Genomic DNA, 14652 nt, shown 5'->3' with positions numbered 1-14652 from the left:
TGAAATCAGTTAAGTGGGGAAATGACAGTATTTTTAACAAATGGTGTTGGCAAAATTGGAAAAATATCTGCAGAAGACTCAAGCAAGATCCACACCTCATTCCATATACAAAAACCAACTCAAGGTGTATCGTGGATCTAGGACTAAAACCAAGGACTATAAACTTCATTAAAGAAAAGCTTAGAAGAACTCTAATAGTCCTAATCCACAACATAAACAGTCTTCCAGGTATCCTGAAAAATCTACAACCAGGAGAAGATAAAATAGATGAATGGGACCTTCTAAAAATCAAATCCCTCTGCACATCCAAAAACTTCTCCAACAGGGTAAAAAGGGAAGCTATAGACTGGGAAAAAATATTTGGTAATGACATTTCAGATAAGGGGCTTATATCTAGAATTTATAAAATACTTGAGCACCACAACAAGATATAAGTAAATAATCCAATAGAAAAATGGGCACAGGATATGAACAGACACTTCACCAAAGAAGACATTCAGGTGGCCAACAAGCCCATGAAGAAATGTTCAAAATCCCTAGCTCTAAGAGAGATGCAAATCAAAACAACTATGCGATATCATCTCACCCCAGTCAGAATAGCAATATTTAACAGAACAGCAAGCAATAAATGCTGGCGAGGCTGTGGAGAAACTGGAACCCTTATTCACTGTTGGTGGGAGTGTAAAATGGTGCTACCACTGTGGAAAGTGGTGTGGCGCTTTCTCAAAAAGTTGCAAATAGAGATACCATTTGACCCAGCAATTCCATTACTGGGAATATATCCCAAAGAGACCGTAACTGACATCCAAGTAGATGTATGCACACCCATGTTTATCGTGGCTTTGTTCACAATAGCAAGGAGTTGGAAACAACCCAGGTGCCCATCAACTAACTCATGGATAGAGAAGCTGCGGTATATTCACACAATGGAATACTACCCTGTATTGAAAAACAAGGAACTCATGCAATATTATTCAAAATGGGTGAGCCTGGAGGACATTATGCTGAGTGAAATATCTCAGTCGCAAAAGGACAAATACTGCATGCTGCCACTGCTGTAAAATGGGACTGATATCAGGGTTGGGGTAAGACTGAGAAAAACTGGATAAATTGTGTATACTGCACTGAAACAGATGAGGGAGAGAATAATTTAAAAGCGATGTATCATAGGGTATTATGGTTACCACAGGAGTCCACAATTAAGGTTGCATAGTGGAATGTACTTGGGACTGTGGGAGGATGCGGGGGGATTGTGTATCAGGGAAGGAGTTTTTCTATTACTTTTCAGAGAGAGAAGTGAACTGGAGGAGGGCTGGGAGGGGAGAGAAGTGCAGCAATGAATGAATGGAAATCCAAAATCTCTGCAAATGTTCATTAAAATTATTAAAATAAAATAAAAATTACAAAAAAAAGAAATAGTGTTGTGTGGAGATAAGCATGTCATTTGATGTTGCTATTCTTAGCTCTTTGAGATATATCCTTAGTGAGGGGATTATTAGATCAAATGATATTTCTATTCCCAACTTTCTAAGGAAGAATCAAATTGCTTTCCTTAGTATTGGACCATTTCACATACCCACCAACAGCGTATGAGAGTTCTAATCTCTCCATAGCCTCGTCAGCATTTGTTGTTCAATGTCTTATTGCACATTGCTATTTTTCTAGGGTGAAATGCTCTTTAGCTGTTTAGACTTGCATATCTCTCATAGATAATGTTCTCCTTCTCATTGCTGTCAAGTTGGAATTAAGTCCTAACTGACCCTCCAGAAGATTTTCAGAGGCTGTAAATCATATAAGAGGAGATTCCCATCTTTCTCCCATGGAGCAGCTAGGGAATGTGAACTGACTGCTTTTGGGTTTTTAACTCTTTACCCAGTAGGCCATCAGAAAGGGAGCTAATGAGAGAGTGCTGGTGGCTTAGGGGTAAAGAATTGTGCTGCCAATGCAAAGGCATGTAGTTTGAATCCACTAGTGGAGAAAGTTGGGCAGTCTCCTCTTGTCTTATGTCCTCTGAAAACCTCCTGAAGAGTCAGCTGTGAGTTAGTTCAGACCCGACAATACATAACAGCAAACAACAACATAGCTAAATGAGGGAGCCCAGGTGGCCTAGTTGGTAGGGAGTTGTGCTGCCAACCAAAAGACAGGCAGTTCAAATCCAGCTGCTGCTATGAGTGAGAAAAATGGACTATCTCCTCCCACGTAATTTATAGTCTCTGAAAAACTTCTAGAGGGTCAGCAAAGAGTCTCTTCTGACTCAATAGCAGTAAAAAAAGAGGAAAGAATGGGTAATAATCTTGAGCATTTATTTCTTCATGTGTTTTTTGGCCACCTGATTGTCTTATTTAATAATGTGTTTATTCATGTCCTCTGGCCATTTTTGTAATTGGGTTGTTTGTCATTTTCTTATTGTGATAATGGAGTTTTCAATACATTTTAGTGATGAGCTTCTTGTTAGATGTGGCATTGCCAAAATTCACCCCCCCCCCAATCTCTAGGTTTTCTTTTGACTCATGAAAGTCTTTTGCTGTATCTATGGATTGAATTCTTAGGAGGCTCCAATCATCAAGCTTATACTCTGTGCATTGTGCATCAGTTATATTTTATAATCTTTTCTGTCATATCTTAGGACTCCTAAGTTTGCCCCAATTTTTCCTTTGATGATATTTATTGTTTTAGATTTAAAGTCATCACCTGTGGCATTTCTGTTACAGCAGCCCTAGATGACTAAGACAGCCGGGCTGCTTCAGGGGCTGCTGGGAAGCTTCAGAGACGCTGGTGAGCTTTGGGTCTGGCTGAGGAAAAAGAGACAGAAGTTCTTCCTGCGCCCAGAAATCAACATCACACACAGTACTAGTAGTGCAGGCCTCGGTCTTTCTCTCTGTGAAATGAGGTGAGAGGGAGAGGAGACATCCCAACAAGAATTCCTGAGCACTGAAACAGAATACCTTGTCTGACAGAAAACTTTATTTGCCTCCTGGCAGTAAAAGGCAGCCTGCAATGGAGTTTGGATGCCACAATATTGGCATTTCTGGGACATTTTGATGGTTTATGAAGATCATGAAAAAGAATATTCAGAACTAGAGTTGCCCTAGAAAATCCAGACTCCCTGGGTCCCAAAGTCCCCAGTCAGTGTTCCTCCAGCTCTTTTGGATTGGCACCCCATTTGAGGTGCTGGCAAAAGCTCACCAAAGAAGATAATCTGATGATTCACTCTCCCAAAATAATGCCTAGCTTTAGACTTTTTGTTGAAATGTAGAGGTTCATATTTTGGGATCCCAAGGCCCCTGGACTCCAGGTGCTGTGCAAACTGAAATAGAGTGAACCTATAAAAACTTGGGACCTCAAGAAGGCCAAGGTTATAGGGACACTGAGAAAGGAGGGCAGCTTAGGGACTGGCAGTCTTGACAGTGGCACAAAGTGCTCTAGAAACAGGAGCTGGGATGGGAGGCATACCAGGGAAGTGCGGGAGGGGGTCCCCGAACCATCCTGTTCTCCACTGGCTTCACTGCACTGTTCTCTTTCTCTTCCTCTTCGAAACAGTTCCCTCTTCTTTTCTAAACCTTCAGGCCACGTGACAGCTAGCTCCGACTCAGAGGCCAACCATCCAGGAAAGGTGGTGGTGGGAGGCTTCAGCAGGGAGTACTGGGAAGCAGAACTCCTCGTACTCTTTTCCACGTTGATGGTTGTGGGGGAGGAGGAACTTCTAAGTTGTCTCATTTCCCTTCGCCAGACCTAAAGCTCACCAGTGTCTACTCAGCTCTCTCTGAAGCAGCCTTCCAGTCTTAATTGCCTAGTGCTGCTTTAACAGAAGTGGATGACCGTAATAAACAGGAATTTATTCTCTTACACTTTGGGAGGCTAGAATTTAAAATTCAGGATACCAGCTGCAGGAGGAGGCTTTCTGTTCCTCTTAGCTCTGAAGAAAGATCCTTGTATCTTTTCAACATCTGTGGGCTTGGTGGCCCTTTAAGACCCCCATGTGTCTGGCCATCAGTCTTCTCCAGAGTCTTGGAAGTTCATAACACAAGGACCAGGGGTCTAAAGGATGCACTCTGCTCCTAGCTCTTCTTTCTTGGTGGTACTGAGGGCTCTCTGACTTCTAGTTGCTTCTCTCTCCCTTTTTCTTTTGCGAGAAGAAAAGGTGATGCGTGGACAATCTACTTAAATCAGTCTGTGACTTGACTAAAAGTGTTACCTACCATTGTAAAGTCTTTCAACTGATTGACTAATCAAATGAAATTACATATGAGGTGATTACATCATTAAATAACCATCAAGTCACATAACCACCAAGCCACTGAAAACCATGGCACAGCCAAGTTGATGCAGACACACACACACAAAATTCATGACATTTGGACTCACTAGCGCTCCTATCCTGAGTAGCTTCTTGCTTGCTTCTGAAGAAGCAGGTCCCCTTCTGACCCACGGCAGGCCCATACTCTCTTACCCCTTCCCACAGGTTCACGGACATGGTGGCCACACCCAGCAACCGTCAGATCTTCATCAACTCGGTCATCACGTTTCTGCGTAAACATGACTTTGATGGCCTGGACCTTGACTGGGAATATCCAGGAAGCCGAGGGAGCCCCGCCTCAGACAAACAGCACTTCACAGCCCTGGTGCAGGTGTGGCTGGGTGGGGAATGGGACGTCAGGTCTGCCAGGGGTTCCGAGCTGCGACCCCACGGAATGCATGAACCTTTGATCTGGCCCCAGGGTCATATATTACATGTGTGTGCACAGCTCGGGCCAGTCTATGAGCGCTGTTCAAACTCCTGAGACTGAGCTTCTTGCTGGGCTCTGTGTTCATGCTGAGCTGTACCCATAGGAGCTGGCCGGAGCCTTCCAGAAGGAAGCCCAGAGCTCAGGGAAGGAGCGACTCCTGCTGAGTGCAGCCGTCCCTGCAGGGCGCACCAACGTGGACGCCGGATATGAGGTGGACAAAATTGCTCAGTGAGTCTCAGCAGGGCTGTCTGGGGCGGGAGAAGCTGCAGGCCGACTGAGCTTTTGTAACTATGACTTCACGGGCACCCAACATCAACAGCATCCCTCACTCATTCTACCAGCTGCTTTAGTGTGGCTGGATTTCACCTTCCCATCAGACAATTCTCTCCTCCAAAAGCCTCACATGTTCCCTCACAGGTACACTCCTTTTCTCTTTGAGTCAAGTCAAGCCATGACAGGGCTAGAGAAAGCTCTCAGGAAGTGTATTAGCATTTTAGAAGACCACATCACTTCTGTTCCGAGGCACCCAGTGTCTTTACACTGATGGCTCATCAGATCGGGTCACAGCACATCATGAAGGTGATTACATCATTGCACAACTGCCAGATTACATAACCCCTGGGCTGGGAGGGGCTGACGGAGCTCCCCCAGGAGCAGGGCAGGTGGTCACAGGCAAGGTGTTGCTTTGGGAAAGGCCTGGCTGCCATCAGTAAAACCATGTATGTGATGATACATCCCAGATCTATCTTTAGGATCTTCCTCAGGAACTTTTTATTAAAACAAACATGCTGGGAGGGGAGCAAGTTGGACCTCTGGCTCTCCCCCCCAAAAAACCTGTCCATACCCTTGCGCCTCACCGTGTGGTCAGTGAACCCGCAGCACCTACTGGAAATGTAGGCACCAGGGCCCCATCCCTAAAAAACCTCACCCAGTCCCAAGTGACCTACACTGAGTTTCTGAGGTAAATCTTTATGAGAAGGGTCTGCCCATCTTTCTCTATCAGAGTCACCAGTAGGTTTGAACCACTGACCTTCCCACTGGCAGCACCGTACATTATGCATTATGTTTCCAAGGTTCCTCCAGAACTTCCTTTTGTAGGAGATTCTCAGGCAGTTCACATGCACACTTAAGTTTGAGAAACACGGAATTAGATTTGCCTCTACAATAACAAAGCAACAGCAAGGTTCCCGAGTGGGATAGGGCCTGAGGAGCTGGGTGACAATGTGGAGAGTTGCTACAGACAGGAGCTGTCACACTCATGGTTTGAGTAAAAGGGGCCTTGATAATGGGTGGCTAGTTCAACAGTCAACATTATAAGAGAGAAAGGAGTGAAGCTGTCAATGATTTCCTTTTGGAAAACAACACAAACAACACCTTGGTACCAGCAGTCAGGAAATCAAGAGATGTATTGCTCTGGGCAAGTCTACAGGCAGGGACCTCTTCAAAATGCTAAAGAACACTGATAGCAGTTTGAAGACTAACGTGTGCTTGATTTAGGCCATGGTCTTCTCAATGACCTGCTACGCATCAGAGAGCTGGACAATGAATAAGGAGGACAGAAGAATTGATGCCTTTGAGTTGTGGTTCTGAAGAAGAGTATGTAATATTCTATGGACTGTGTCCAGGAGGGACCGCTCCTTGGAGAAGGATGTCATGCTCGGAAAGGTGGAGGGACATTCTGGGAGAGGAAGACCCCAGATGAAATGGATTGATACCGTGACTAGGGCAATGGAAGCAGGTATATCGAAATCAGTGACGCTGGCTCAGAACAGGGCAGGTTTCAGGTGACTTGATAACACATAACAACAACCCAAAGAACAAACATATATGTCTTGGAAAAAGTGCAGCCAGAACGCTCCTTGGAGGCAAAGGTGACAAAGCTTCTTTTTTGATAATTTGGAAATCTATCTAAGTGAGTGGCATCCTCTTCCTAAACAACATGCTTCTGGAAACTCAATGAACTTTGATAAATGTTGCTATTGTAGAGGGGCTTCAGGCCTTTTGTTCATAGGGTCACTATGAGCTGTGCTTGATTTGAAGGCAATAAACAACAACATCCAAGTGAAGGTATTCCTTAGAAAGGGGCATCATGTTTGGAAAGATGGAGCGTCAGCAAAGGAGAGGAAGACCACCAATTACTCCAGCAATGGGCCCCAGTGTGTCAGAGATGAGGAGGAGGGCAGAGGGACAGGACAGGGTTCTGACTGGCTGTTCATAGAGTCGCTATGGGTCGTATTTGTCTGGATGGCACCTAACAACAACAACAGGGAATGCTACTCATGCACCTTCCCCAGAGACACCACGCCGCATGTGGGGGCTGGGGTGGAGGAAGGAGGGCCTCTCCTCTTCTCCTGCCTGTGAAAGTAGGGCCCCTCACCTCTCTCTCCACAGGAACCTGGACTTCATCAGCCTCATGGCCTATGACTTCCATGGCACTTGGGGGAAGGTCACAGGACACAACAGCCCTCTGTACAAGAGACAGGGGGAGAGTGGCACAGCGGCTGAAGCTAACGTGGTAAGTGACTGGAGGAGGCTGGACACCTGCCATCAGTCATGTCAGGTGGCCCTTCTGAGTCTCCAAAAGAACAGAAACGCCGGAGAGCCAAGCAAGGCACTGACATGCTTTCTGTTTCTTTGCTTGCTGGTCCTCTTTTCCTGCTCCATACACGTCTGGAGGGACCTGCTTTTGTCTGTGTCATCCTGCTGGTAGTAGACACAGTAAACCAACTTCATGGCATCAAACAACAACCACCTGGAGCCCTCCGGGAGCTTTAAGCCTGGGTTTCCAGCTGGCTTCCTTCGCGCTGGCCTGACCCCGCCACATTCTCTTCACCACCATAGGCTCACCTCTTCTCTGGCTGCTGATGGGTCTTTTGGAAGGTGCTTCCAGGCAGTGGAGTGGTAGGACGTTGAGGACAACTCAGGGGACATCACTCGGGGCAGAACCAGCCCCTGCAAATCCCTGAAAAGGACAGGCTTGGTTTTACATTCAGTTTATTCCTTTTAAAAGAGTAATTTGTGTGCAGGGCGATTAAATGCTTTCTAGAGGGGGGCAGGGAATGTGCTGCTACTGCTCCTCTGTGTGTTTCTTTCTCAAGTACAGGGTTCGAGGCCACCAGCCGCTCCACGGGAGAAAGAGGGCAATCTCCTCCTGTATAAGTAACTGCCTCTGAAAACCCACCAGAGGGTCAGCTGTGGGTCGGTTCTGACTCGATGGTACACAACAACAACAACATTCCCTCTGGGAGGAAAGGCTCAGTTACTAATCTCGTGTGTGCAGCAACCTTGTAGGCACTGTCAGGTCGGTGCTGGTCCACAGCGACTCTGTACAGCAGCCCGCAACGTTGCCTCGTCTGGTGCCGCATTTGAGCCCATTGCTGCAGCCTCTGTGCCCGTCACCTCAGTGAGGATCTTTCTCTTTTCTGCTGACCCTTTACCAAGTATGATGTCCTTCTCCAGGGGCTGGTCCTCCTGATAACATGCCCCAACTGTGTCAGACTAAGTCTCACCATCCTCTCTTCCAAAGAGCATTCTGTCTGCACTTCTTCCAAGGCCGACTTATTTGTTCTTCTGGCTGGCAGTTCACGGTACATTCAACGCTCTTTGCCAACATTACGACTCAGAGGCATTGCTGCTCCTTCAGTCTTCCTTATTCATTGCCCAGTTTTCAGTTACATGTGAGGCAGTTGAAAATATGCTTCAGGGAAGCCTTTTTTAATCCTCAGAGTAAATATCTTGGCTTTTTCACACTTGCTTGAACATGCTGTTGTTGCTGTTCTGTGCTGTTGAGTTTGAACCGACTCACAATTGGTTTTCAAATGCTGTAAATGATTTGGGAGAAGATGGCCTATTTTTCTCCCTTAGAGCAGATGGTGACTTTGAACTGCCTGTCTTTGGGTTAGCATCACAATTTCTTACCACTAGGCCACCAGAGCTCCCTTGGTGCATGGTGGTCTATTAGTAAATATTTGCTCAGTGAAGGGCTGTCTGACTGCTCGGCCCATGCTCCTGGCCATGGTGCCACATGGCTTCTGTCTCTGTAGTAGAGGACCTAACGATTCAAGGAAAACAGAGAAGGATTGGAACTCTAATAAAAGATCCTTGAAGCTCCAGCTAAGGACGTCCTGCTCTCCCTTCCTGCTTTCCCAGCTCTGTCTCTGGAGCCCAAAGTCTTGAGTGGGTGAGATCAATCTCAAGGGGCAAGAAAATGAACCCCTCCTTCTTTCTCCACTACCAGGACTTTGCCGTGCAGTACTGGCTGCAGAAAGGGGCTCCTGCCAACAAACTCGTCCTTGGCATGCCCACCTACGGACGGACTTTTACCCTGGCTTCCTCGTCAAACAACGGAGTAGGGGCCCCTGCTACAGGGGCTGGAACCCCTGGCCCCTTCACCAAGGAGGGTGGGCTGCTGGCTTACTATGAGGTAGGAACCCCCACAGCCACCTGATACCATGGGGACCAAAGGCTGCCTGGGGGTGGGGGTAGAGGGGAACACAGACGGACAAGGGCTCCTCCTTCAACAGTTTGTAAGTGAGGATGCCAGAGATGGTGTAGCATGACTGGTGGATCCCATATGTCTCGGCCCAGGTGCCTCAAATAGAATCTAGACTTCTAGGGCACTTTGTCTGGAGTATCCCTAAGACAAAATATTGTCCAAATCCCAGTTCCCTCCTGGCCAGGTGCTTCCAACCTCCTCCTAGCACCGACCCTCTGCTTCTGCAGGTCTGCTCCTCCTGGAAGGGGGCCCCCGATCTCCGGATCCAGGACCAGAAGGTGCCCTACACCTTCAAGGGCAACCAGTGGGTGGGTTTCGACGACGTGGAAAGCTTCAAAACCAAGGTGAGGCCTGCCGTGCTGGCTTGGGGCTGGGAGTTGGGTTTGGAGGTCACACAGTGGGCTCGGGTGTGCCCAAAATCTAACAATGACATCAAATTACATCACTCAGAACTTTTTCCAAGGATAAGCCTCCTTCTAAATACCTTAATAATCAGATCCCCATATGATCTGATCTTTTGCCATCTGTTGACTAAGAAAAGACATTATGATAAAAATTGTTTTTTATTCAGTAACACATTGGAAAAGATTTGCATGCTATTAAACACAACACATTCTGCAGACAGACGATGGAGCATGGTGTCTGGGGAGACATATTTAGCCCACTGACAACATTTAGTGCATGTCCAAAAGAGAGACCTTCGTATTCATGTGCACGCTTCTTTCCTCCTGCTCAGTATTGATGGCTTTAGCAATGTAGCCTCGTGTGTTAGGAGTTGTTGCTGACTGAGACGTCAGTGGTTCAAAGAGAGATGAGGCAGTTTCTTCCCTGGAGACGTACAGCCTCAGAAACCCAAGGCAATGTTGCCACAGGTTGGAACTGGCTCAAGGGCAGTGGAGTTGGAGGTTTAGTTTTGTGTGTTTATTGTTTCCAGGTCTTTCTCCCCCATGAAATAATTTATTTCTGAAGAGAGATGCTACAATTATTTATCAGTTCAGCCCATACTGACGACGTAACATAGACAGTGGTACATTTCTTCTAAAAGTGCAGACAGAGTGCTCTGCAAGAACCTAGGAGGGAGATGGGCAAGGAGCCATGATGGAGAGGTGTTTGAGACGAGTCTTAACCCAGAGGAAGAGGCCTTGGATTTATAGGAGGGAGGTGCTCAAATAAAGACTTAGCAGAGAACATGGAGGAGGTGGACCCAGAGGATAAAGTGTAGCCCAGGTAGCTGGAACCCTGAAGGAGGGCAGGTGCAGGAGGAGCGGCATCCGGGGACAGAGATTGGATATGAGTGTTCTAGACCAACCTTACCCTCCAGTTCCAATCCCATTCTCAATGGGAGTACTGTGGTCCCCTGCCCAGGTCAGGAGACAGAGAAGCGCCACTGTGAGAGGACGGGTAGTTATAACTTCAGAAAGCCTCAGATAGTGGTAGAGGACTGAAGGACCTGGAGGAAAGGAAAAATATACAGACATGGAAACAAAACTTCATTCAGGTCTTCTGGAAAGTATGGCCCTTCCTATGCAGGTGGAACTCAACACAACCAGCAGACAGAACTCCGAACACACTAGTTCAGCACAGTAAAGCCTGAAATGCTAATGTCTTCAGCCTAGAGAGACCCACACACCCATCCAGTCCTTGCCCTCTACCTTGTACTCACCCCGTACTCCAGTTCTGGAGTGACTGGTGCCCACAAAGATCAAAGAATCAGCCTTCCAAACGTGTCACCTAGAGTCCTCTCCAGAAACCTCAACACATCATGGGCCTGGGAGTGCTGTAAAAAAAGTCACCTTCAGCCATCTGCACAAACAAATATGCCTCGGAGGGTGTACAACCAGGACGCTCCTTAGAGGTAAACCTGGTGGAATTTCATCTCACATATTTTGAGCATGTTATCAGAAGGGGCCAGTCCTTGGAAAAAGACATCCTGATAGAAAAGGTGGAGGGTCAGAGAAAGAGGAAGACCTTCAACATGACTGACACAGTGACTGTGACAGCGGGCTTGAGCGTGGTGAGTGGCACAGGACAGGGCAGGGTTCAGATCTCTGGATCACAGGGTTACTTTGAGTTGTAGCCAATGGCACTTAACAACAACAACCTCCATGTGAAGATGCGGGACTCCGGGCATTACTGACTGGACTGCATGACTTCTCTCCTCATAGGTCAGCTACCTGAAGCAGAAGGGCCTGGGCGGAGCCATGGTCTGGGCGCTGGACTTGGATGACTTCTCTGGCTCCTTCTGTAACCAGGGCCGGTACCCGCTCATCCAGACGCTGAGGCAGGAACTGAGTGAGTGACGGGCCCAGAGTCAGAGGCAGAAGTCGGAAGTAGGGTATGAAACTTCTGCCCTAAACCACAGGCCCTTGCGAAGAACAGGCTTTGCCCCAATACTTGGATTTCTCAAATGTCATCCAAGCCAGGAGCTGAGGAAACTCTTGAAACCAGGGGTTTGACACCCTTGCTGAGAATTTTCCTTTCCACCCCATACAGTGAATCATAAGTGACATTTTTAACACGATGTTCCACCAATTATGCATATTCTTATGCTTACATAAGAAATACCTGGGGAATGTTGTTGAAATGTAGATTTCTGATGCAGTCTGTCTGGAAGGGAAAGGAAGATTCTCAGCAAAGGAGCAGACTAGAAGGAACCTGCTGGAAACCCTGGCTGAAACATTTTCTCCTCAGCCTCATCCTTCTCTCCCCTCTCTCTGGCTGTAGCAAAGGCAGCCCAGGCTGCTGTAAGCAGGGCTTCCTCCAGAGGGCTTTCACCGCAGCAGGGAGGAAGCTGAAAGCATCCAGCACATGTGTGGGGCCCCTGCATGGACGTGGCAGGGCCTTGCTGCTGGCGGGTAAGGCTGCTAGCTTGCTGTTCTCTGTCCTTTACTTGAGGACAAGCTCTGTAGAGAGTCATGCTGCTACCCCAAAGCCCACGCCTCTCTAGTGGTTCAAATGCACTAGCAGGAAGAAAGATGGCCAGTCTCCTCGCATGCAATTTACAGCCTCCGAAACCTAAAGATCAGCTTTGAGTCGGTTTCTGATTCAACACAATGAGAAAAGAGACTGACATGAGCATCAAATAAATCACTATTTGATCCAAACTGGTGGAAATCTCATCTACATCAGTACTCTGCAAAGTTTTCACTAGCTGATTGTGTGTGTGTGTGCGCACGTGCGCAATATTTTTGTTACTTGAATGTTGTTTGCTATGTGCCGTCGACTCCGACCCATAGCAACCCTTTGAACAGTGGCTCTGAACCTTGCGCTATCCTGAGCCAATCTCACGGTCTGTGACACACATGACCCCACCAACATAGACCCTGTGTCAATTAGCCATAGTTTTCTCAATTGCTTGTTATACATCTGAGAGCTGGACAATGACTAAGGATGACAGAAGAAGATGCCCTTGAGCTGTGGAGCTGGAGAAGAGTATTGAACTTCCAAGAGAACTAACAGGTCTGTCCTGGAGGGAGTGAAACCAGGTTGCTTCTTGGAGACAAGGATTTTGAAACTCTGTCTCACATACTTTGGGCATGTTGCCTGGAGGGACAAGTCCTTGGAAATGGCTGATATTTTAAAAAACAGATCACCAAACCTTTCTCCCAATTGCCTCTGGGTGGATTTGAACCTCCAGCCACTGATTTAGCACTTGAGTACCCCCCCCAGGGACCAGTGTTTTGTGTTGCGCTGTGCTGTAGGAGGGGCCCTTCCCTGCCTGGACTGTGCATCTGTACTTGGCTTGTGGGTTGGGGTCGGGGTGGGTTTGGGGCTTCCACCACTGTGACTGTCATCTGTGTTTGGCCTGTGCATGTTGCCTTGGTACAAATCTTCACTGTCTTCACAGGTCTCCCCTATGTGCCTTCAGGCCCCACGGAGCCTGAAGTTCCCCAGCCAGACCAGCCCTCTGAACCCGAGGGTGGACCCAGCCCTGGAGAACCCGAGAGTGGGCCCAGCCCTGGAGAAGACACCTTCTGTCAGGGTAGAGCTGATGGGCTCTACCCCAACCCTCAGAAACGGGCCAGCTTCTACAACTGTGCGGGGGGCCATCTGTTCCTGCAGGACTGCCCCGCAGGCCTGGTGTTCAGCTCCTCCTGCCAGTGCTGTACCTGGAGTTGAGTCCCATTCCCCCCACCCCCAGCTATTATCCCACTCCTGCAGGCCTCTTTCTGGTCTTCCCATGCAGGCTTTCTGCTCTGGGCCTCAGCTTCCTCTTTTCTGGGCCTCCAGCGCTGCTGCTTCTCTCACTTGCAAAATAAACCTTTTGGTTTGCATCCCTCCCCCAGGTGTGGTGACTTCCAGAGGTCCTCTAAGCACACAGCAGGCACACGGCCCTGGGGAAGATGGGGAAGCAAGGGCTGGGTGGCGGTCAGATCCAGGTGAGGTGATTTGTGCAAGGCTTACACCAGGTAGCAACTAAAAAGGTCTACAACTGAGGGGGCCCAGGAGACTACATGGAGCATGGCCCTGGCTCTGAAGCCTTTGGAGAACCTTTCCTGCTGACCTCTGTAGGGGTGTTATTCCCAGATAAACACTAGATGGCAGCAAAGACAGGGATTTTTATTCTGCTCCAAGGGGACAGAGGCTAAACTGGCTAAACTCTTCGTGAGATTCAAGCTGTTAACCCCAAGGCTGGGCCTCACAGACTATATAAATCCACGAGTAGATCTGTGAAAAAAGGATGGACAATCTCCTCACATGCTTTTGCATTATGCTGTTAACCAAAAGCTCAGCAGTTCAAATCTACCTCCTGTTCTGAGAAAGAACAATGGGCAGTCTTTTCCCACAACAATTTACAGCCTCAAAAACTGGTGGAGAGTTGCTGAGTTCAGAACCAACTCCTTGGTAGCGGGTTGAGGGGAGGGTTTTGGGGGTGGGGGCCAGGAAGTTGTTAGGAGCTCCACTTAAGGAGCTCCAGTGACTCTGGAGGCCTCGTGGGTAAAGAGTTGTGCGGCCAGTTCAAATGCACCAGCTGCTCCTCAGAAGATTGGGCAGTCTCCTCCGTGACTTACGGCCTCTGAACACCCGCTGGAGGGTCAGCCCTGCTTCAGTTCTGACTCAGCAGCTATCACAACAACAAATAGCGGTGTAATGAGCTTTGTGCTGGGTTGCTAACAAAAGATCTGTACTTTGACTCCACCTGTAGAAGGAAAATAGGTTGTCTCTTCCCTAAAGATTTACAATCTCGGGAAGCTGGTTGAAGGCTCCCCAAGAGTCAGAATTGACTCAAATAGCAACAGGTTTGGATATTGAAAGAGCTCAACTTGTATTCTTCTCAGCATTAAAAGGGAAACACAGGGCCCTTTATTTACGGAGCTCTGGTGGCTTAGTAGTAAGGAATTGTGCTGCCAATGCAAAGATAAGGAGTTCGAATCCATCAGCTGCTCCATGAAGAAAGATGGGCAGTTTACTTCTCTGTGATTTATGTAC

The 14652-nt window shown here is 47.8% G+C and overlaps 1 protein-coding gene across 1 annotated transcript in view; it reads left to right on the top strand.

Moving 5' to 3' along the window:
* Window positions 1–13341, top strand: part of CHIT1 (chitinase 1 (chitotriosidase)) — a 24195-nt gene extending 10854 nt beyond the window's left edge. Inside the window, exons 5-11 of the mRNA XM_006887978.1 lie at window positions 4463–4628; window positions 4831–4955; window positions 7119–7242; window positions 8965–9150; window positions 9450–9566; window positions 11388–11514; window positions 13070–13341. Coding sequence (XP_006888040.1) covers window positions 4463–4628; window positions 4831–4955; window positions 7119–7242; window positions 8965–9150; window positions 9450–9566; window positions 11388–11514; window positions 13070–13341 — 1117 coding nt within the window. The remainder of the gene's footprint in view (window positions 1–4462; window positions 4629–4830; window positions 4956–7118; window positions 7243–8964; window positions 9151–9449; window positions 9567–11387; window positions 11515–13069) is intronic.
* Window positions 13342–14652: the final 1311 nt, after the last annotated feature.

The sequence above is a fragment of the Elephantulus edwardii genome, unplaced genomic scaffold (genome assembly GCF_000299155.1).
Source record: "Elephantulus edwardii isolate Elephantulus edwardi_28Jun2011 unplaced genomic scaffold, EleEdw1.0 scaffold00063, whole genome shotgun sequence".
Lineage (NCBI taxonomy): Eukaryota > Metazoa > Chordata > Mammalia > Macroscelidea > Macroscelididae > Elephantulus > Elephantulus edwardii.
This window is presented reverse-complemented; position numbering and strand designations above follow the sequence as displayed.